At 38.9% G+C, this 24,547-nt stretch overlaps 1 protein-coding gene across 2 annotated transcripts in view; it reads left to right on the top strand.

The window, feature by feature from the left end:
* The first annotated feature begins 312 nt into the window (after nt 1-312).
* Nucleotides 313-24,547, top strand: part of LOC142978706 (protein groucho-like) — a 52,748-nt gene continuing 28,513 nt past the window's right edge. For both annotated transcript variants that reach the window (XM_076123238.1, XM_076123239.1), the window contains exons 1-4: nt 313-584; nt 6,286-6,383; nt 8,768-8,831; nt 9,739-9,783. In XM_076123238.1, the coding sequence (XP_075979353.1) occupies nt 516-584; nt 6,286-6,383; nt 8,768-8,831; nt 9,739-9,783 (276 nt within the window). In that variant the 5' untranslated portion in view covers nt 313-515. The remainder of the gene's footprint in view (nt 585-6,285; nt 6,384-8,767; nt 8,832-9,738; nt 9,784-24,547) is intronic.

Raw genomic sequence — 24,547 nt, forward strand, 5'->3', positions numbered from 1 at the left:
AGCTAGAGTTAGCTCAGACTGAATTGCAATGCAATATTGTTTGCCAAAATAACATCGGGCAAGTCAACCGCAACGCCAGCCACCAAACCGTAACACCGACACCCACCACCCCTCTCACAAAATCCCCAGATAATACGTATCTATTAGAGCGTATATCTCCGATTCGGCTAAAGTATTCCTCAAACATGAAGATAGTCGACGAAAAATTCGAGTGGAGAAAATATGTATGGCAGCGCGGCAATCGGCATGCGAGGCGAGGGTCGACCGGGGGCGGGAGGTCGCGGCGGTGGGGGCCCCCCTCACCCTCGCTCGCACGGCGCGCCAGTTCGTTTGCAACGCTCGCGCGTGGTGGACGTATATCGCTCGCTTGTCAACAACGGTGCGTCGCGTGTGACTGACCGCGCGGAGTACGTGCGTGCATCCTGTGTTATTGTGTGCCCCGAGTGGAGTGTGTGCTGTGTCCTGTTTTACTCAAAGTGTGTTTTTGACGATGAGCGCGTGTGTTTGACGTGGGGATGTATCCGAGCGCGGGCGCAATGAACGCCGCCGCCGCCGCTGCTGCCGTGGCGGCCGCTAGGCATCCGGTAAGCGACGACACCGTACCATTAATTCACTAACATCTCTCCCTGACCTATTACCTAGACCTCATGTCCTCGATGCTTTTGACAAAAGACAAATTCCATGTCAAGTATCACTTTTGGAAACCCTCAATCTAATCCTCGTTTGTAATAAAGTGATTTCTTTTAGCCATCTCAGTCTCTACCTTCCACTAAGTAAAAAATAACATAATTGTATGATTTTACTACTAACCTAAAAACAACATGCATTAAGACTTTGATAATTAGGAGAATAACTTACACGTAAAAGAAACTGTTTTAAACATGTTGAGCATGTAATAAAAACATAAAAGTAATAAACAGTTAAACGGCACAAACAAACGCGAGGTGTGCGAGCCCGGACCCCCGCAGGCCGACCGGCGATCATTGTCAGACGCTCAATTACCCGTGAAATTGTCTGCAAAGGATTTTATCATACTCGGAAATCTGAGGGACGAATTATCAAAGCTCTCGCAGACCTGTTTAACGCCTAGTTCCTATTTAGAAATATCTAATGTTCTTGTTTTATTTTTTGTGTTATAGTGTAAAGCTGTACTTACCGTAATTTTGATAATGTCATGATAAGATTGCGTTACCTGCCTGCATATTTTGTCTCTTCTGTACAAATACGTAACGACAGTTTTATTGATAAGGTTTTATGGGAGCTTAAAACTGGTCCTTGTACAGATAGTTTTATACATCAATAACATCGTAATAAACATGTCGATCATATCGATAAGATGAAATCAGTTGCATAAATTTTCTTTTGGATTCGTGTTTAAAGGGACGTCAAATGAACTTCGTTGTAATGATAATATCGTGGATATAACTTATCATGGAGTTTGCAAGTAAAAGGCATTTCAGTAGCAAACAGGCAGTAAAATTTGATAATAAAAACATAATACGTCGAACAAACGGGATCATCTTTTTTAACTTAGAAGGAAACTTTAACCATATGTCGTTGCAATATGTATCCGCATATGGAAAGTCAAACAATTTTGAACATAATGCCTTTGTAATAGTAATGTAGGGCTGCCAGATTAGGTCCAAAGCTCAAAGTGGTGACCGCAAGCCACATCGCATCTGTCGCCGCTAGCCGACGGTAAACTAACCACAATTCGAGAATACATTAGTGTTTTATTTTTAAGCACACACAATCTATTCATTAGATTCCTAATTAGACAACTGCAATTTAAATTGCCCAGTTCTTGAGGACGTGAGAAGCATAACTAAGAGTTGCTTCTGAATAGATTGTTCAATCTATTTTCTGACGATGTTTAAGTATAGTGAGAGAGATCAAGGAAAAATTTATAACATCAACATGTTCAATGTTAAAGACTAGAAAACTTTATTAACCAAGGCTTAAATGATTTTAAAAGACTGTTATTATGAACGATTACAGATACCTAAGAACAGATGTTATGGAAGCTAAATTGTTTGACCATCACTTTTTTTCTTGCGTTAATCGCACGTATTTTGTTCGAATAATAAGCAATGTACACAATGCTGTAGTTATTAGTCGGTGCATTCCCACGCGCGCACACCACTTTATAAATTGACAAACACGACCACTTTAAAATGACCCTTGCCGCTTGTAATATCCTTTTGAGCGAAAGGAACGTTGTTCATAAATATCAGGATCCGGCTTAACTGGCCCACAAACAGGAAGTCTTGCGACGCTTGTCGCCTAATTGATGCATTCATTTCATTTTCAAAGAAATACGCACCTTCTTGGCATTGATAAGCATTTCGGCTCGCCCTTATAAAAAGTTTTTATTACGACATTCGATACGTGTACATGTGCCCCACGAATAAATTTTGGATCATGATTGATACGCGAGGGTTTTATTTAATCAACTGCTTTTACAATCTTTTATAGCCAGTCAGTGACATGGAACTTGTCTATCAAGTAGAAAAGCAAATCACAGTAGTTTTTTACACAATGAGATCGGATTTTTGCATACAAGCCACAAATAATGTCCCGCTAAACGTCAAAGTTTTCTTTAAGACTCTACATTCAACTATAATATGAGCTTCGTAGGATATAGACGGATGAAGCGCGGTGAGCGGGAGGAGAGGGCGAGTGTTAATGTAAATGCCTATTTGTCTATTTGCTTAAAATCCGTGTCGCGTCCTACTCGGTCAATATTTGACTGACAGAATTACCGCTACGGACAAATGAGATGGCGTCTCGTCAAATATTCCAAGTTTTCTTCAAATATGCATAGCTTCGAGTTCTAGAAATAGTAAATCTGTGTCAATGACGATTACTTTAATTTAGTGAGTCGAGATGAGTTATCAACGGAAACGTCTTGTCAGGATTATCATCGGAGTGATAAGTGGAGTGCCTTGAGTCAATGATCACCCAAAATAATACTCAACATTTGTACATAGATAAGGTGGTATCAGTTTGCACAAACACGGCATTTGGAGTACGCAAACAATGCTTCGTCATAATCAAGATGCCATCAAACATATTCGGCCACGCGGGAATGGAGAGCTGACATACTTACGCTTGCAACCACCGAGCACTCACCCGAGCTCCACATTATTTTGCTGTTGTTGACGTTTTCATGCCCATTATTATGTCCTCGTTTACAATCTGTTCATTGAATTGACGTTCATCGGTTAAGTCTTTTTTAACTACATCGAAAACGAGCTAATGCACTTATGTAGAATATGATTCAAAACATTGTTAAATATCGAAATTTGATTTACATAGCACGTTGCAGTTAACCATTAATATCTTTATTTAAAATTAGTTCAAGTACTTAATATTGTTCCATAATAATAATAATATTTATTCTTTAGGATAATCGATATCAAAATAATGATTTGCCAAACCACCGCACTCGCCTCGGGTGGCAAATGGTGTTGTATTTCTGAGAAAATAAAATCAGCTTTCTGATCCCAACGCTACCATATTAGTTTACTAGCTCTTTTTTATTTTTCTTTTACAAAGAGTAATAAATCCAATCGTGACATTCGATTTTTATGAACTCTAAAACGTTCACAATAGAGTAGAAATTAGTTCGCGGTATTACTATGCTGAGGCGTTACGTTACAAAGCCAATCTCAATGTTCAAATATTTGTTTATGCTTGTTTGGTTTGTAAGTGCGAATGGTGTTTAGATGTTTACCGAGCCGCTGAACTTGTGTGAGTTGAGGAGAGCGGGCGAGCTTCTAATATTACTAATAAACAGTTGACATCGATCCACTTTTAGGAGTTTTCGGGCTTTCGACGTCAACGTTTGTGCCGTTAATAATTTCACCAAAAGTCTTATTTCAATTTCGTATTCGGGCAGAATTCATTCAGCCGTTTCGGAATTCGAATTTCCAATCCAATAAAAAGAAAATACTCTCGGAGCGTACAGCAGGTAGACGTGGGCAGACGTATTCAATAATTTGAAATAAGAACACGTATTTCTTTTTATATCCGTTTAAACGCATTCTGTTTAGTTTTGTTTTTGTGAGCGGTCGGTGGATGCGGGCCTTTCATCCGGACCCTCTACACAATACTGCCACTCAAAAACTGTTCATTGTATTTTAATTTGACCTTTTCGGCGATAATTTATGGGAATCTTTTTTTTTGTGATGAAGGGGAACGTTTACTCAGTCTATTATTGCCGAGGATTATTTTAGTTCCTTTTGTGATCAACGGTTTAAAGTTTGGATCAAATTCGAGGCTATTAGTTGCGAAGGGTATATTTAATCTTTTAGACCGTGGGAAAAAATCAATAACAGATTAATAGCTTTAAATTTATAACGAGCAATAATATCTCGAGAGTGCAAACAAACGGTAGGTAATTTAATAATACCTCAATCTGTTTAACAATATTTATTTGTTATTTTTTTTTTGTAATACTTATTAATTATTTTGCCGAATATCGAATAGTGAATAGTATATAAAACAGAATTTATTATAGAAAATTCTTAATATAATCCGTATTGGTAATGTCATTATGTTAATTTAATCGGTTCTATAAAACACATTATCTATAAACACGCGTGAGTGAGAGCAAGTTGTCTCTCAGATCGGGATTAGCCGATGTCGATAAGTTGATAGCGCCAAATAAATAAAACAATAATAAATTAAAACCATCGTTGCGACGCGGCTCAGGCCGTTCGCCGTCACTTACAGAACAGATAAAATTATGTCCGGCTGCGGTAAAGCCATGTGCACACTTGTTGACTGCGTCCGACGCGTCCGTGTCAACCAAATGTCTTATTATCCGTTGTTATTATTGTATAGCCCATTCATAAGACAAGTCAAACTTGACATAGAAATATATTATAATATAGTATTTTTAAACAAAGCAGTAGCTCGATATCTTCAAAATTGTTGTTATGCTTATAAATTACAACAAAGAAAAAAATATTTGACAGGAGTATCGTAGTGGATATGTACTTGAATATTTTTTTTAACCTTTTCAATTGAAAGGTTTTTTTATTGTAAAGTATAAATTAAAATGGTGAATCAGTTTAGTGCGCGCCGGTACAGTGATGTTGGTGTAGGTTGTCTGCCGTTGCCGATAGCGCGCACACCATGCTACACCAGCTACACCACACGCCACACGCGAGCGCGCTCTCACACTGCTACTGTCCACATCGTTTTGTTTTTGCTCCAAACATACCTTGTGTTAGCTCGTAACTTTCAATTCCTTTTTTATTTTCTGATTCAACGATATGAACATGGATAAGTAATTGCTTGTGTCGATTTACATCTTCCAGTTTAATGTCTGTGTGGTTTTCGCTCAATAAAAATAATTGCATTTTTATTAAAGTAATGAAGCATGAAAACGAATCGAGGCGCCCGAATTCAATTGCGTTTTTCCCTGGTAATGGTGAGCATTAGACACTCTCAGTTATAAATTAGCGATGTAAATAAGCACGAATTGCGGTGCATAAATGAACTCGGAATGTTGCGAACAGTGCCTAGACGTTGCGGTTAGGTTATCCACGATGTTAGCTATTACGTTATTAAGTGCGATCACCCATTAGGCGGAGCGTGAGACGGCGGCGCGCGGCGCGGAGGCGCGCAACCGCAAGCCCGTCTCCCCGGTGGTTACATTCACTAAATTCCCGGCCACATTTTTCCCGAGCCCGATTGTCCGCAGCTCCATTTACAACGTCTACACGCCGCGCCAGTTCCTTTTACGCTTTTATTTACGCTCCTTTTATTATTTTTAAAGTCCGTTTGTTCCTCGCGCCGGCTCCGAGCGGGCGGTTATTTATTTTTTGCCGTCGGCCTCCCGGCGACCGTGTGTTGTTGTGTCCCTCGCTTTATTTTTATTTTCGTGCTTCTTATTATGGAGTTAGTTTTTTTACTTTATTATTACATGCTCGCGTGTTCGCGTTACTTTATTTTTGTGTTAAGAGGCGAGCGTTCGACTTTGTTTTTTTTTTTCATTAATCGAGGCTCACACCGAATTATGGTCATTAAAGGATAATTTGTATTATGGTAATTTGGGATGCGTGTAATTTTTGTTTCGTGATAGAAATGTTTTTGTTCCGAGACTGAGATTGATGGGTTATGTTATCTTAAATTATATTAGTGGGTACTACTATGTGCCTATTTGTTCATAAACGGTGTGTCGTAATAAATTAGTACACTACTTAAATGATTAGGTACCTTTTTTATTTAAAAACTGTAAGTAAACAAGAGTTAATAGAGTTGTTTTGATTGCAGGGTCCACCGCAGCCCGGTCAACCGATCAAGTTCACAGTTGGAGAGTCCTGTGATAGGATCAAAGAGGAATTCAACTTCCTTCAAGCCCAATATCATAAGTGAGTATAAAAACAGTAACACAATCATTCGTACGTTGTACAACAGTTAAACAAAGCACTTAATCAATAATTGATGTAAAAACGTTGTGGAATCAATGCCCGGGTTGGAGGATTTACTACAACAAAAATAAAACAAGTAAAGTGGGATCATCCGGGATCCCCTGTCACCGGGAATCAGCGGGATCAACCCGTACCTGTCCCTTTGAGAACACAGACCCTTACATTTACCAGGCTTTTTGCGACCCACTATTGTCATCGAAGAAAAAAAAGGGATACAATGGGCTTTATTTACACGAGTCTTTTAAAGTTTAGAGATAAAAACGTGAACTAACGCAGACGCTCTCACGATGAGTGCTTTGTGACACGAACTGGTCAATTACGAACCAGCCGTGTCGAACGTTTGTTTCAGACAGGTACCTAACGCCTTCATTTCTTAACGTAGCTTCTCGTATAAAGTCTACAATAATTCTTGAGAGTAGCTAGAATAATGTGTTGCAATCGTTCGCATTTAACTACAGCTTACCAATGGCGTGACGAAATAATTTAATTAAATCAAAACATTATATTTTCCTTAGTATCAGGTTTTTTATTTCTATTAATAGAGTATATCATAATAACCGCACAATGAATGGTCACTACCATACCATACATTGATATATCATACAATATCAGCTACGATTTCCCTGTAACGCAGTGGAGTGAATTAAATTTGTTTGTTTAGGAGTGGGCTAGTCACCGTACGAGCCTTTGAGCTCCATTCAAATATACCCTAGATCTTTGAGACGTGCACCAACTAGATGCAGCAGAAAGGGAACTTCTGTGTCTAAAACCTTTAGAGAAGCTAAGTCAACACTTCAATACAGAAACCAAACTACCTTTGCCTGCCTTTTGATGTGAAAGCAAGGTTACAAAATGTAGAAGTATATAACCTTAATATAAAATGTACGTGTACGTCAGGTATTTTGTAGGTAATTGTTGTTTTAAATACTTCTTGATATAAATATCAAATTAATTAAGCGTTTTGTATCAAAAATAATCGTTCAAAACGTCAAAATTAATATGTGGGTAATTGTTGTACTTACCTACTTCTTGATAAATATTAAATACGTCATTTTCTATCAAAAACGATTTGTCAAAATTATTCGTCTAATCATATCAACTAACGATCGATAAATCGTCTCTATTAGTAGAGAGTTGACATATTTGCTTATATTTCCAGTCACATAATGAACTAGATATCTAGAAGTTGTAAATAGAGAAATATGAAAGTTAAGATTTGTTGCTGAATCAAGTATGATGCAACATAATTGGACAGCAACAGAAGGAAGATCGCGATTAGCGTCCCACGCCTACCTGTCAACACAGCTCTAATCAATTGTCTCTGCTAATTATAGACTAGTCATACAGTTTCCATAAATAAGTCTACGAAAATACGAATATCATGTAAATGGGACAATTGCCAATGTGTAGACAATTACATCATTTTGCAGTGACAGGTGCACCAATAAAGATGATGACAGGAAAAATTGCATTTAAGCTGGTAATTGATGCTTTAAGTCGATTACATTTAATTTGTGAAGGCTATAATTAAAGAAATTAATAGTTATTGTTACAACAAATAAGTATAATTTAAAAAAACTTAGTTAATGTTGAGTTACACAGTACTAACGCTTAGCTTCGAACAATGAGTTGTTATGTTTACAGAAAATCTTTTAAAGATTTATGCAAAAATGTATTGTTGTACAATATGTAAATGTATGTTTTCTCACACGGTGACCGTGGCTATTTACCAACGTTATTCCAATGTTATTATGTTATAAAACCGTTATCGGACCACGTTTTCTGTAATCGTTAAGTACGTAGGTAATAATCTAGAATTGAAATTGAGTAGTGTAGTTAAGCGACGATAAAAACTATAACCATAACAGGTCTGACCTACTATACATGCGATAACAGCTATAAAATATGTTGTTCGTTTATATATTTCTTATCTTAATAATGTTACAAGCACTCCTTAAATAGAACATCGACGTGAGAGTTCCATTATTGCGTCTACACTTGACTGTTGGAATCAATTATTTATATTATATAAAGTTGCCAAAATTTACCTTTGACCTATATATTATTATCAAAAAGGTTATCGCTAAGTCTGGACCGGGACATACCTAAAAAGCAATTTAGCAGTATTTTATTATTATCAGTGTTAACAAAATCTTGTGTTGTAGATTGTTAGTAATTTACGTAAATAAATAGATCAAAAGCAGAAAAATAGTTTGTAAAACTGTTCCAAAGTCATAAACTTGCAGCTATAAAAAATAAAACAAACATCTTCCAACTTGTACAACAAAAAGATCGCGTTGAATCATATTTTCTCTTTGTTTCAGTTTAAAATTAGAATGCGAGAAGCTGGCTAGTGAAAAAATTGAAATTCAAAGGCATTATGTTATGGTGAGTAATTGATTTTTTTATAACCCGTATTGAAAAAAGTATCTCTAGGCCGCACAATAATTTATTAATACCTTCGATAAAAATAACATGTTTTATTATATTACTACAAGAAACCCAGTACCAATGATGATAGCAATAAAATATGTGAATACATCGGTATTATAATAGAACGACGCATTGTACATTTGTCATATTTAATATAACATAGTTTAATTCAAAGGGGCAGCTTATTTAACAGATGAATAGAGATGTTTATCACATGTAACAGTTGTTATGGCGTGTGAAATCAATAAATGTGTTGCTTTGTTCCTCGCCCGCATGTCACAATGACACGAATGTTATTCGATTGGGACGAATGCACCCCACTATTAAAATAATTGTAATAAAATATTTAAGTATACAATTATTAGACTAGTCAACAATGTGCTCACTCGAGCAGAATTCTTAAGTGTCTAATAGATACATGTAATAAAATATATTAAGATAAGATATTGTAAGAGCGGCGTATCAATCACGGCGTGAACCGAGCTGTCAAAGTCGTGCGTAGGTAAACGAATTAGTGGCTGGTTCAAGAGCAGACGATATATTTTAAACGAACAGATATATTTTGGCATGCCTTAATCCCCGCATGTTCGCTCCATTCAGATATGAATCACGATTAAGTGTTGCCAAATCGCTCGCAATTTATTTTAATATGCTCGAGAGGAAATTTTCGCGAGAATTTTTATGTGTCGGAAACACTTCTGGCCGCAGTCCAAACTGTGGCAGTGCGGATGTTTAGTCACTCGACTCCTATAATTTGAGGAAGCTAATCTGTGCCAAAAGCGCGCCGTGTCACTGCTCGCACGTTACATTTACGCGCATAAATTGTAATCGATTTAACTAAAGCGTGTTATTTATGTTTCAGTACTATGAAATGTCGTACGGCCTCAATGTGGAAATGCATAAACAGGTATGTATTGTTTCTTTACTCTTTTACTCGCTTTACATATTTCCCTACAATAAGTTGGCTATAGATGTGTAAAAAGTTTGCTTCCACTCACCGAGAGCAGATGTTAAACGTTGTTTTGTAGGATCATGTAAAAAGGAAGATGAAGAGTAAAATATGGCTATATTTTAACAAGGGCGGTCGGGCGAATTGGCGCACGGGGAAATGTTGTAAAAGCAAAAAAAAAACGTGTTATTGCGCTGCGCCTGTTTGTTGGATAAACGTTGTTTGACGCGGGCCCCGCGGGCACCGCGCGGCCCGGGCTCGCCGGGAGGCCGGGGAGGTGGGGGTCGCCGCCTGGTCAAGCCACTTTGTTGACATTTCGGTTTTTAATTTGTACCAACTTTGCTATTTTAATTACGTACGCACACCGTTTGTAGTCTTACTACATTTCAACAAAATAATTGGACAAATATGTGCGTGGCAACTCTCCATAAAAGCGTAATCCCGGGCGATTCACCCGCTGGAATTAATATTTAACGTTATGACGACGGGGTTTCATTTCAATACAACACATTATTATCGGAATATTGTTGGGGAAGGGAACAAACTTGTACAAGCTCCCCTAATGCGCGTGACTAAAGCACAGAAACTATATCTATGAATTAGACGCTTAGTAGAATTCACAAAAAGGGGACCCAACTAGGGTTGTCACTAAACAATTATAGATAAAAATATTATAGAAATATCTATAAAAATGTACGATCCACCATCAGTAATTTAATAAACTCGATTAAATTCTAGTAACTAAAAGTGATAAAAAAAACCTTTATGACAAACCTCTCATTACTAATTCAGTTCGCCGTATTAAGCAGTAGTAGCACATGCAGCTCATATTATAAACAAGAAAATATTCAACATTTATTTTTGTCCCAAAGGAAAAGTTAAATCCCATCTAACAAAAAACAGGGATTAAAAATAATGAATAAAATATTTGTTATATTTGCTAAACTAAACTTGAATAGGCAAACATTATTATCCAGCTGGTTACGACAGCCCTGACCGCCGAGGGCGCCTGAACAATAGCTATCGTAACAAATACGTACGCACACTCAGGGGTGCCACACTGGCAGCGAGGGTGCCACGGGGGGCTTCATGGTAATCTGTTGATTTTACGCTCGCCGGCTTGTCTCGAACCCCGCTTTTATTAATAACACCCTGTACTTTAACACGTTCTATAAAAGGTATCACAATCAATTTACTACACGGAAAGCTACGTGAGTAATAAGAAACACTCATTCGATTCACACAATTAATATTCACGTGGATTAAGTGAACGACACAGGTGCAAGCTATTTGCCGTCATTGAAGTCATTATATCAAGGAAGGACAAAACGTTTATTTAAAAACATTGTTTATTAAATTACAATTTACTACAGAACAGAATGTACTCGCATAGTAAAGTAGTTTTAAGCCGGCATGGTTTATGATTTGCTTGATAAAGTGACGAACAATAAATAGGTCTGAGCCGTGAGCCAAAGGTCCGCTCGGTAAAGCCGTCGGCGGTTAGTGATATTTGTTTAGGTTCTGGCAAACTAGCAAACGAGGGGTGATTACGAAGGGTCGTATTGTTTGGTGGCGCGGCGGACAGATGGCGGCCTCCATCCACTAGTTCAATGCTTGAATGCGCTATTTAGCGTACAGCGCCGGGCTTCATTGTAATGGATTATTACATTAGCACTTAACACGCTCAGTCGAGCGAGAACCAGAAATGCACCCCGTCGACTTTGTTAAGCTTTTATGTGTTACGTTGCATGCGAGCGTAATACAATAACAAGCGATGTTTTTACTTTTTACATCTGATATCGCGCTTGTTTTTATTTCCTAACGTTGCTTGACGGTCGCCTCGGGTTAAACACTCAATAAAAAGAGATTGAAATTACCTCTAATCGCCGAAACGTGGACACGGTTTAGTTTCAGTAGTTTTTTCTTTTACTTTTCCAGTAATTTCAAGGTTTAATACCGGTGTGACAGGAGTACTGTCTCGTGAGTCTTTTACATGATTACACTGACATACGTTTAAAACTGAAAGTGTTTATAAGATTATCCGTGTGAATAGAGATCGCTGAAGACCATACTTAGGACAGTTACTTTTCTAAGCTATGGGCTAGATCTTTTTGCTCTTTGGTGGAATGCAGACTGCCGCAGATGTAAAGTAGGTCATCTCATGTTATTTTTTTCTGCTAAACACTTCCTTGTATGACTACATTGAAGTAAACTTGTTTTGCCCCTTTTTTACTAACCATATTCGTGTTGATGAGCTATCTTTACATATCACGTTTCAAACAAAATATTGTAATGATAGTCGTGTATTGTAATGAATGTACGGTGCGTCTCGTCCCGCGATTATTGTAAGTTTCCCGCGCGTCGGCGCGTTGTCGTGACCGAGTCGCGCTCGTCGGCGTGACCGCGACTAACGCGCGTTTTCCGCTCTTTCTGACGACGACTAATTGCTTAGATTTTCTTTTGTTAGTCGCGGGGCCGGACCGTAGTGCGACCGTGCCGAATCACACCTACTTACGCTGTGAATTGATTGTTTCGTCTTTGTGTGCCTGTATCGACACGGAGACTTATTGTTCTGTGCTCCGAGCTATTATTCACGCCCGGACTGACTTTCACGCTGTCGATTATCGCACCGGTTTCCTTACTTAGAATCGCTGGATGACGCAGTTATCCTTTATTAGCATAAACGGTGCTGATAATAGTTTTATCTAGTGCTTGTGAACGACTCACGATGTGAAGTGATTTAATGAATTGTGACGAGTGTCGAAAGAGACAATAGGGTTGCGAGCGCGGTTCAGCGCTCGGTGGGATGTCGATAAAATACTTTGTCGGGGTTTACGAGCGACACCCCTGCGGGGTTGCACGCGTCGCCACCCTCGCTTGTTATGATATATATCAATGGCGTCGACTCGTTGCTTTACCACGCCAACCTCTAGTGCTCATGCAACCTCTAGTTACGTTTTGTTCCTTGCTTTTTTATTGTCTTGATAATATCTTTAGTTGGTTTGTTGTTCTTTAATAGAATACAGATTTATACAACTCAAGTTTACAACACGATCTGAAATTGTATTTAGGTTTATTGATATCGATTACTTTAAAACTTTGGTCTGAAATTTTCAAAACCATTAATTTAATTGACGTTTTTATAGTTTTTCACGTAGTTAACTAGGTAGGAAATAAATCTCCCTATCATATCTACAAGATTCGCAGAATGTAAATTGTTTTAAGATGGTAGCTCACATGCATTAAAAAGCAATTCCCAGAATGCATACAAACATAAATAAAACCAATTAAGTTAGCAAGCGAGTAAAACTCATTCTATCAGCAAGGCATTCTAGCGAAAAATCCATTTCAATACTTTCATAGCAGTACGTGTCCGTATAATTTAATAATCTCCGGGTTATTGCGATTCCATCCATTCCGACGTGCGGGGGTGGGCCGATGCGCTCAAATTATTCATGCGCGGCTCGGAGCATTGTTTGGCCCTGCATTAGGGCGCGCCCTCGCCGCACGCCCGCACTAACTCTCTCATTGATAAAAACACTGCACGTGCCCTAGCTTACCTACTGCTCATAATAATAGCCGGGGGACGTGACGACTGCCCGCCCTTTATCCACTACTGTTTGTTTACAATCTCAATGCACAGGGATATAGATAGCTCTAGTTTACGTATTCGTAAAATTTGATACATTATTTTTTTTATCGTCTCACCTTGCCTGTATCAGGACATATTATTAAAAATTAATATCAGTGATTAGCGCTTCATATCACATACTATTAACTAAATATGATTTAATCCATACGCGGAACATTTCGATGGCTAATTTAGATTATTTACGCTTATCGACGTTGTAATCATTTAAATACTAAATGCGTTTTCTAAAGCCGCAATTTGATAATTAATCGACGAACGTATAATGTTGTTTTTATTATAAAATATGACAGAGACACGAGTGACTCAACGTCCTGTTACACCATTCATAAAAGGCGTAGCATATAAAAGTAAAATATAAACAATACAGTGACAGAAAAGTGGAAAGCGCGCGGCGCGGCGCTGAGCGGCGTGCCTTATCAAATTATACCCGTCGAGTGTTCACATCAACATGCAGGTAGTCGTTAAGGGTCCCCGCATAATGGGAGCGCTATCTCGTACATCTAGAGGCGGATACAGCGCTGTGAATTGTCTAAACGAACGCAACAACTCACAATGTACGCTCGGGCGCGCCGCACTCCGCGTCGCCCCCTCACTTTAAAAGCGAAATTATCTCTCCATCTACAGGGTGCGTCGCGCGGCAGATGGCGCTTGCAATAAAACCACTAAACGCGATATCGCCGCTCGCTGCCCCTCCGTCCGCTTTATTATTTGATCGGGGAGCCAAATTAAAGGATTTGCCGTAACCCCTCGCTAGCGACCCTCGCCTGCCAACAATCACCTCTGTATTAAGTCTAATTGTGTTTTCAAATTCGACCCCTATAATACCGAGGGACGTGATATTCTGTACTATGTGAAAAAATAGGGCGTACTCACCCTTGCCGCTTTATTAAATTCGGTCTTTTGCTACAGCGTGTTCTTTAATATGAATGTTTCTTTTAACAGTAATTGGGTAAAAGTTAGTAGGGACGGCAGCGACACCGACGACGACGCAATGATCGTGAGTGCATTGAGTTATTTCATGTGACGTGACCGTGAACGCTCGAGAGTAATAAACAAAGTTTTATTGCAAATGAATGAGACCCAAGTAGAGACTTGAGACGTGTTATCATTGCGATACCAACGTATGTAATTACCTTCAACGAGTTTATTTAAGTGTGTCTAGTATTATCAATATTATCATGCACATGTTTTGGCTACAGAATGAGCAATACTGGGGAGTTATTACAATAATGTAATGATAAAAAACTAAAACACAACTTGTTTGTGACAAGTGTTAAACCTCAATAAAAGCAGATATGTGTTAGAAGTAGAACAAGCTGTGTATGAGGCAGGCGATGTCGCCGGCGTACATTTTAACGTCGGTGGAGTACGTAGCTAAGTATTTGTCAGCGTTTATTTATCGCCCCTCGTGCCGGCGGCGACGACGGCGTCAAACTAATTACACTGAATACGGGCCCCTGTACCACGGACCACCTTAATTGCACTGATTGAGACACGGATATTGATTTGCAAACAGTTTGCGTGGCCGAGGAGGTTCGCTCTGTGTTCGGCGACGCTCGGTGCGGCTCGACGGTGGTCGGGCGTGAAACGGCCCTCATGAATAATGGACGCCTTGTTCGCTCCTTGAGTTTTCATTTAAAACAGACGATTTCTATTCGACTCGTAAACTACACGCCTATGACTCACTCATTTCCCATTCAATGTAATAACCCGTAAAACTGCAGCTCGAGCATTGTAAGAATTTTAAGTGGCGGCCTTTTTACTTAGCATACTAAACAAAATGTTGGTAGAATTTACTTAGTTGTACTTATGTGCGTGTGTAAATGATGCGGTGTGCGTTATTCACATAGTATAGTATCATTAAATCTCGCTTACATTATCATGAAAACGGTAACAGTTGTAGGGAGCGGGTGTGCTCTATTCAAATACGGTGAAACAATGCAAACAGGCCGAAGGGGTAAGTACAAATACGGGGTGACGACCCTCGGAGCTATTGACTGTTGGATCCCTCGCAATCTGACAGTTGCCCTACAATACACTTGCTGGATTTGTGTTTAAGTGCACTTTATTAGTGTTGCCAACGACGATGCTGCTATTCATTTTATCATTATCATCATAAAGATTCCTGTAATAATTGTAATTCCAAGAAAGTCCTTTAACTTTAGTAGCTAACAATTTCTTCTTAAAACTGTACAGCATTTTATGGGATAGCGATACATTTGCTAAATTCTAATTGAACGAGACATTGAGGTATAAATCGAAACACAATAAATACGAGAATATACAAAGCAGTTCCAAGAGGCGGAGTGAGACATTACAAGTCGCAAGCTATGCTAATTTCAATTACGATGAGTGATGTTGTAATTCAAGTCAATATTGTAGTACAAACAGCTGGCAGGTAAACATCATAAACACGTCGTGTTAACACTAATGAAACATATTTTGTTCGCTACTCGCTAGTAATGTCTCAGCGCAATATATTGAATGAATGAAATACGAGTTGTGCTCTCCACAACATTTTATTGAATGTTGAACAAGGAACAAACGTTTCTCTTCTCTATATGACTATGTCAATGTTGAAGTTGTATTATACTATACACGTGTGTTTAGGTACAGGTGGGTGTAGTATGTGTAGGAATAATGTTTGATTGTAAAGATTTTATCAAACGCAATTTTACCTCATAAAACTTACGACATTTGTTTACTTAAAACACATTAGTACAAAAACCTAAAATAATCGATATGCTTTAAGTAAATCATTGATATATAATAAAAACTGTTTGTTATAAGCTTTAGCAAAAAGTGTGTCTCAAAGATATCCGAGGCATCTGATCGCGTGTGTTCGTCGGTCGTTTGTATAGACACTTATAAAACATTTTTAAGTGCCGCAGATATAAATTTACGAGGCTATCAAAGGAACTCGAGCGATGTTATTAACAACTCGTGGTCAAACGCTCTAATGATCCTCTTTATTTATGATTTCCATGAATATTTAAACGTAATACTATATCGATATATTAATTGCATACGCGACATGTTGAATTATAAATGAGATGTCGTCTAATGGACATACGATATTATGTCCGATCGTAATGTAGCATATAAATTATTAATATTGTAGTATAATTATGTATTCAGTATCTATGATAATAGTTAGGTATATACCGTGGCTACAGCTTTATTGCGGATTCTGCTAGAAATTAAAGTTTCACCATACATTTGATAATTAACATTTAACTTTTGCGTCTAAAAGTCTAAACTAATAAGAAATGATGATTAGATTTTCTATTCAAATGTTTTGTTATTTTTCTGTTGAGTAAAACAACTATTCTCACCGAAAATTAACTTAAAATTTAATTATTTGAATTTAAATACCTATTCAAAGTATACCCGCGTTACACCCACATAGTAATATTAAGTATGTACTGTATAGTTATTAAGTTAAGAACAGTGTTTGTAAGTACTTAGGGTTGACATAATGAGTAGCGGTAGTTATCGAAAGCTCGAGTTAGCTCGACGTGTACTTGATGTTCTAAGGTTTCCCTCCAGTTGAAGTTCGATCATTATCGCCGATGGAAACTACCCCAACCACTTGAAAATAAATAAAAATACTCTCATTTGACATTTAAATCGGATTTGTAACTTCATTAACACGCGCAATGACCGAATTGACCTAAAACATTTAAAATCTCGACATTAAACGAGCAATACGTAGAGTAAATATAAACAATATAAATAAATAGCGTTATAATATGCATAAAATAAATAAAGGTTTCCCTGTGTGTAAATATCATTGTCTTTTAAACCAACAACAAATAGTTAATTAGCAAATGATCGTTTCACAAACACATGCATGCATGTTACACTACGATGTAAGTAATAGCATACGTTGTGTGGTTCACATTCACACATGGCGCGATCGTTTGCGTCCGCGTGGAACATCTTCTCTCGTGCGCCAATTATCGCCTGTTACTGTACAAAGTGTACAAGTTACAACTAAATGACCGACAAACTAAATAGACATGTTTTATGTGCCACTGTTTTGTACGACTATCATAATTGTACCCTCACGTTTATTACGTATTCTTACCGCGTGTTTCCACGCTCAGATACGTACACAGGGTTTGCATTTATTAATTAAATGAATGTAAATCATTAACATCTTTCTGTGTTTAGAATAAATAAGGCTCTTGATATATCTACAGAAATGTAAAATAGAGTGAATGCAGGCCATGTATCAGTATCACAATGTACCAATATTTCATCATGTCATCAGCGATGATAACACGCGACACGCAACTAGTGTATCTTCACTATTAATTATATTACACTTGTTGCAAAATTCCTCAAGAATAAATCAACGGTATTAACACTATCTTTATTAAGTAAACAGCGAATAATTACGCAGTCATGACGGCGTGGTAGCTTTTTAAAGCGTTTGTCGGGCAAATATGACGATGTAAATATTTTAATTAAACCTTCAACAATTTCGGTTGGCGGCGGCAACGTGGCGTAGAGATGAAGCGTAGAGGCATGTCCAGCTTAGCATTAGGGCGAGCGCCCACTGGAGTGAGGTGGGTGGCGCGGTAGCGGGCCGCGCGGGTGTGCGGGTGCGGTTAGCCGCGGCGCTGCGGCTGCGGCGAGCCGCGCGGCCGCCGGACCGACCCGCCGCACGCGCTCCCTACACCCGCATCCACTCAAATATACTACTTTGTTTTGTTTATTTCGATACATTTTTAATTATTGTTGTACGTATCATTGAAATCATAATTAAGCGTGTGTCCCAATTTACTCCGTGGTACACAGTTACTTACATTTAAGAAGTCAGCTATCAAAAATAGAGATCTATGAAAGTGTTTATTGTGTTTGCATATAATAGTCTTCTATGTAGTTCGATTATCACAAAGTTGAAGCGGTTTAAACGTACAAAATACCTAAGTCTTATATACTTATCCAAAAAAAATGGACTAAAAAGTTGTACGGATAAAATTTTGGTTGTTTCTTTTAAAGATTTGAATAAGTAAAGTAAAATAGTAAGTAAGTTAAATGTATGCTGAGTACTTGAAATGCAGATTTGCGTAATAAGTGTATAAAGCCGGTATCCAAAAGCAACTAACAATGTTCAGAAGTTTCACAAAGACCTTCCAAATATTAGCAGAGGAATGCTGGGAACGTTGTTAGTTTCCAAGAAGCGTGAAATTTTCTCTGCAAAGTTCATAACTAGTGGTAGTAGGGCCTCGTCGCGACGGTCGTAGTCGCCACTTGACGCATCTGACTAATTAAACAGTATTCTGTGACCACGGGCGGGTGTGCGGGCACCGACAGACGTTCACAATAAGCATCGGGCTCGCAAACACGCCGAGTAAACACATGCTGTGTAAACTCGCAAACTCGAGCCCTCCTCGCCTGCCTCGCTCTGCCTCGCCCGGCCCCGCGTCCTCTACTACACGCACAAATACTTACACCAACCTTATTAAATATTTAACCTTAATAAATACTCTACATACATATCGACAAGATATTGTAGAAACCTCTACACTTTTTGTTTGCGATCCCAAATTAGGTAGGTATCACAGAACGTGAAATAAATCTTTAAAGTTCTGAAAGATTATCTATTTGAAAGTCATGAAATTCGCAGACTGTGTATTTTTTATCATAAATATTGTAGGTTACTCTACCTTGTCGTGTTCTATAGGATTGGCAAGAATTCATTTCGTATCTGTGAGTCGGCTGCACTCTGCAGTCGGCACAACGAGATAGTAAACAGTCAGTGCAAACGTTCTCCGTAAATAAGCACGCTTCTATCGTAACTGGACGTCGTCGTCAGTCCTAACAGCAGTAACAGCTGTATGTATACATACCCTGCCAACCTATGATAAATGTTATCTTCCATGTAAATACCGAACAAGACGAGTGAGAACCTTCACACAACCTCTTTGTTTTATACAATACAAATACATATAGATTACACATATGACTTATCGTTAAACACGCTTAACGTTTCATATACTGTTTAAAAGTTGCTGTCTAGTGATTTATCACCTTACGAAAGCGATTAACTGGCCGAGACTGGCTGATATATTTGGAGTTATCGGATGTTTATCACAATTTAACATAGTTTTTATCTAAAACTTTTATCGCCTACTTTGTTGATCACACAAGTATAATATAGATAGATATACACAATTTACACATACATACATTTTATCATCGAGCGGGACGTAATCAGCCCAATCAATTTTAGTACAAAATCCGTGATAACTCTTTATCGTGTCCGGACGAAAGCAAGACAGCCGAGTACAGAAATCATACCAGATAATACCGACCAGATAAATGGTGCCATGATAACGATCAAATATTTAGGATGAGGTTATCGGGGCCCATAATAATGTTGTTATTGGAACAATTCGGTAAAAACAGCTTTGCACGATAACAAGCAATCAGCTAAGAAATTTATTGAATAATATTAATGAATGATCCTAAAATAAATTCTCAGCGAACACGAGTATTGAAACAATCGTTATAAGCGGCGCGGTACATGGCTCCATTGCACGTTGCATAAATTAGGAGTGTATTAACAGTGCTAATTACACGGGTAGAGCGCTACCGAATACAACTAGTATTTGTGTTGTAGCCGAGCGCGGAGCGTAGCACCATTGTGTAGCGCAAGGCGCGGACGGAACACAAGGCGCCGGAAATGCGGAGTCATTACAACGCGACTCGTTAATGTCGACAAAAAACCTCCTCGTGCACCGCGATGATTGATTCGTCTGTACTCTATTATAGAAACTGCTTGTGAAACTATCTGGCGACTACAAATTGGTCAATTCATGTGAGTCGAGAAACTTGTTTGTGTTTCTTTATTATCACGTAAGTGCTCGTGCGGTTTCACCTCGCCCGCTGCAAATAAACTGCGATGTAGCGCATCCACTTTTGTTTGTTTACGCCTTTTACTTCCTACGATTTAATTTACAGATTTAGTGTCGACTCGCTCTTTCACATTAGTATAAATAACTGAATGCGTTGTTTTTCGAACGTCAAGTAAGCTACACGTTTATAAGCGCTCTTGTAAAAAGTGCCGAGTCAAAAAGGCTTCACGCTTTGCCGAGAGGTAAGATACACAAAGGGCAATAAACGTTTGGCGTGGACCTAAACAAACAGGGGTAGCTAGGAAGCTGGCGCTTTGTTTGGCGAGAAACATGCGAGTCAACAGAGGCGCCGGCACTCGCCTCCCCGCCTATTATGAAACTGTGTCCCTGCCACGACGCGCGGTGCGGTCGTCGCGCCTCTTGACACATGTCCGCACTAATATTGTCTATAGTTTGCTTGACTCCACCACAATCACATAATTATCAGATTGAACTTCTAAATTAATTGACCGTGACAGCTGATTATTAACTTTCACCGGTGCTACGATATGTCGATGTGATGTTAAATATAATTCAAAATTACAACTAACAATATGAATAAAAATAATGTTGACTCGAAGTTAGTGAAATCGGTACATACCTATAATATAAACAATCTATTACCGGGTTTTATGGAATTTAATACAAAAAATAACGTAGATCTGAAAACAGGATAAGTGAATACCGACAAGGATATTGTTGTTTATTTATTATTGGAGCTCGGAGGTATAAATTGACAGGTGGTGGGTATGCGAGCGTAGCTGGCTCTTGATCGCGCAATTACAATCTGATTACGAGGTGACACCGGAGCGCGGCGGCGGGCGGCGGCACCGGCTTCACTCGACTCGATATCGAGATAACGACGTGTCCCGCACTACACACCCACTCGACGGCTCTCGAATCAACTTGTTCTTGCCGAGTAATTATATCCATTTGTTTATAATGAATATTAATGACGTACCTTCCCGGCCGACCATTCTGTTTATTGTAAGTATCGACGCTCGAGTAGCAATTATTTTAAGTAAAGGCAATTATATTGTCGTTCACGAGCACTTCACTTCACTACGTAGATAATTGGAGTATGTTTAAATATTTAAGATGTAATCCTGCCCCAATTTACGTTTTCCTTGTTTGACAACCCTTCTAATAAATTCACATAGTACAAATGTAGTAGTACAAAGTGGGTGTACAATTAGAAAGCTAACGAGAAGCGGCGACATCGATGGTCGGGCGACAGTATGCATTATCGATGTGCCAGCCACTAATGTTCCACGGCAGGCTATGTTTAAACAATTATTGCTCCGCGAATGCGATACGAATCGATGATAATGTTGGCCTCTGTCTGCTGCAATAATAGCCCATTTATCGACTCGACTGCCATTTCGCCGGAGGAATTATTTATTGCCGGGCCATAAGAGCGACGTCGCTTTCAATACAATAGCGTGCCTTTTCGATTGGTGACTGTTTTGTTTAATAAAGTGGAAACTTGGCGAGAGCGCCGCGAGCGAGATAAGCAGAACGCGGCGTGCATAAATAATTCATAAAAGAGTCGGGAGTCATTAATGAAGGCCGAAACCGCAATGGAAGTGCGCGCGTCCGTTCAGTTTATTCCGCAAAACACAATCGCGATAAAAGCTGTAAAAGTTTCGCGTCGGGTTCAGGAACAAGCGTGCTTGGATGGTCGGCCCGATTCATAAGTAAATTATTATGATATTGACCTATCTGCAACTTAAATTTTAAAAGAAGTTAGTGTGTCCTGATGACAGGCGTTAATTTAATTTATATTCTCTTTGTCTTGTTGAAAGCCTATATGTTTTAGTATTCTAGTGGTTGGTGTGTCGGTCACGATGCGCCGGCGCAGTCACATTGTGCGCGTCCTACGATCACGGAGACAATAAATTGCGGCGTGCGACCGCGACCGCGACCCGCATTCGGTACGCGACTTGCGATTCTTACGAGCCCTACACAACCGCCGTGATTCACGTTCTCAATTGTATGCACTTATGTGCCATATTCCGTTACCAAGTCGACCATAAGGACGTTTATAAACCTTGGTTTTTATGTCGCCAAAATGCACGTTTCAAAAACAAGTGGGCTCTTGAATAATGAGCGTGTCTTTCAATGTGTAAATTAGTTTCCACGGTTGTCTCAACATAAAAATACCAACACTAACTGAACCATAATTTGCCGACAAATAAAAGTATTTATTGAGTATAACAAGTTTCTGATTCATATTATAAGATACCGTTGTTTTGAAATCAATTTAATACGAAACTTAGTGAGATTAAGTAAAAAATATCTATATAACTTTTAGCTCTACACTCAGATTTCAATTGTAACCTGTAGATAAACTACACAGCAGATACGTCGAAAATGTTATATATTGTGTCTGTCTATATTTAAAAGCTGTTTAAAAGTGGTATATTTGAATTTGATTTGCGAGATAGGAATGATAGTGAAACAAATGGAGCACCGTTGGCAAGATGCGGCCCCAGATTAAAAGCTCCACCGACTAAACCACGTGAAAATCGCGCAAAAAGAGGAGTCACCCGCGGCATTAGCGGATGAGTGTCGGAGCCATTAGTGCACCTCCTCGCCTCCGCTCCCCGCCCAACCCCCGAGCTCGCCCGCTCACCCCGAAACCCGACGTTCCTCTTTTATTTCTCGCGCGGGGATGAACTCCTTAATGACAAACCGTACTATATCTTTTGTGGAGAGCTCGCAAAAGTACGTATTTTGTGGCCCTTTTGTACCCTCGCTTTTTATTCCACCGTTTCGTACTCGTAGCTACTGTTGTAGAGTTATACGAGGTGCAGATGGGACGGGATTGTTCGCCTCGTAACGACAATAAGAAAAACTGCTTTAATCTGAAACCCTTTGTCGATATTTTGTGTTCAATGGCGCTATTCTCTGATTGAATTTCGATATTGCGATGTAGGAATTCGGCGAACTCACGCTATAAGAGAGGAGACAAAGTATTTGAACGATCTCACAATAGTATTGAGGAATGCACGAAATTCTGGATTGCAGCATGGTACAATGTTTTTTGAAACGTTTTGATTGAGGTGTTACTTGTTTTGTTGTTATGTGAAATAATAAACAGTTATGTTTGATTTTCCGTTTCATATTCATGCCAAACTTCCTGTAATTTTATCGTAAGTCACTACTCACAGCTTGGCTTATTAACTGTTACGAATTATGTTGTTTATATAACGCCCATTTCACTTTCTTATGATAGTTCAGACAATAAAACATACTTGTTAAAAATATTCACACGTTTGGAATTACAATTAATTACTCAGTAAGTAATTATAAATTCATCAAGTTTTCACTGCGGTGCGCGGCGAGTCAGTGCCGCTCGGTACAATTCCAGTCATGCGGTATGACGCGCTAGAGCCATGAGGAATGTGCGATTTGTGAGAAACAAAGATATAACAAACTCTCACTATAATTCTCTGCAATTCACGGTCCGTTAGTGTTAAAATTAATATTCGGTGTCGCCGCTGAGCGGTGTAAGTACGAAAGTCGTTTATCATAAAAAGCGTTAAATTTAGAGCGGGGTATTTTCCAGTATAGTAGTAAATTTTCACAATAACCTGATGGCGGGCGGCGGTGTGCGGCAGGCGGCGAATGAAAATGTAATTTGCGGTGTATCGGGCGCGTGGCGGTATCGGCGTGGGGTCGCGCGGCCGCGCGGTCCGGCGCCGCGGCTTGTCCGCTTCACTACGCGTGTCGCCGATGTCATTCCCACCGTCAACATCACACATTTACATAACGTACGTTATGAATCGTTATCCGTTTGTTTGCTGTTTACATACACAGTATTACACAGACCCGGAGACACGAGTGCATGTGTGTAACAAAATAATACAATAAAAAAGTAATCATAAAAACAATGTGGGTCAACCAGAAATCTGATTAGACTAAAAATATTTCATTTTTACTGAGGTATGTCATTGCGAATATTGAATTTAATATTGTCGGAATTTATTGAAAAATCCTTCTGTATACTTTAATTAGTGTTTATAATTAGTAGTATACGATCATATCATACCATATAAAGGTTTGGCTGATCCATAGCCTCGCTGGCATGACGACACCTCAACCGCAAAGATAACAGCTCCCGCAATGAACAGGAAACAAGCAAACATATTTATTTATC

This window comes from Anticarsia gemmatalis, chromosome 15, assembly GCF_050436995.1.
Source record: "Anticarsia gemmatalis isolate Benzon Research Colony breed Stoneville strain chromosome 15, ilAntGemm2 primary, whole genome shotgun sequence".
Lineage (NCBI taxonomy): Eukaryota > Metazoa > Arthropoda > Insecta > Lepidoptera > Erebidae > Anticarsia > Anticarsia gemmatalis.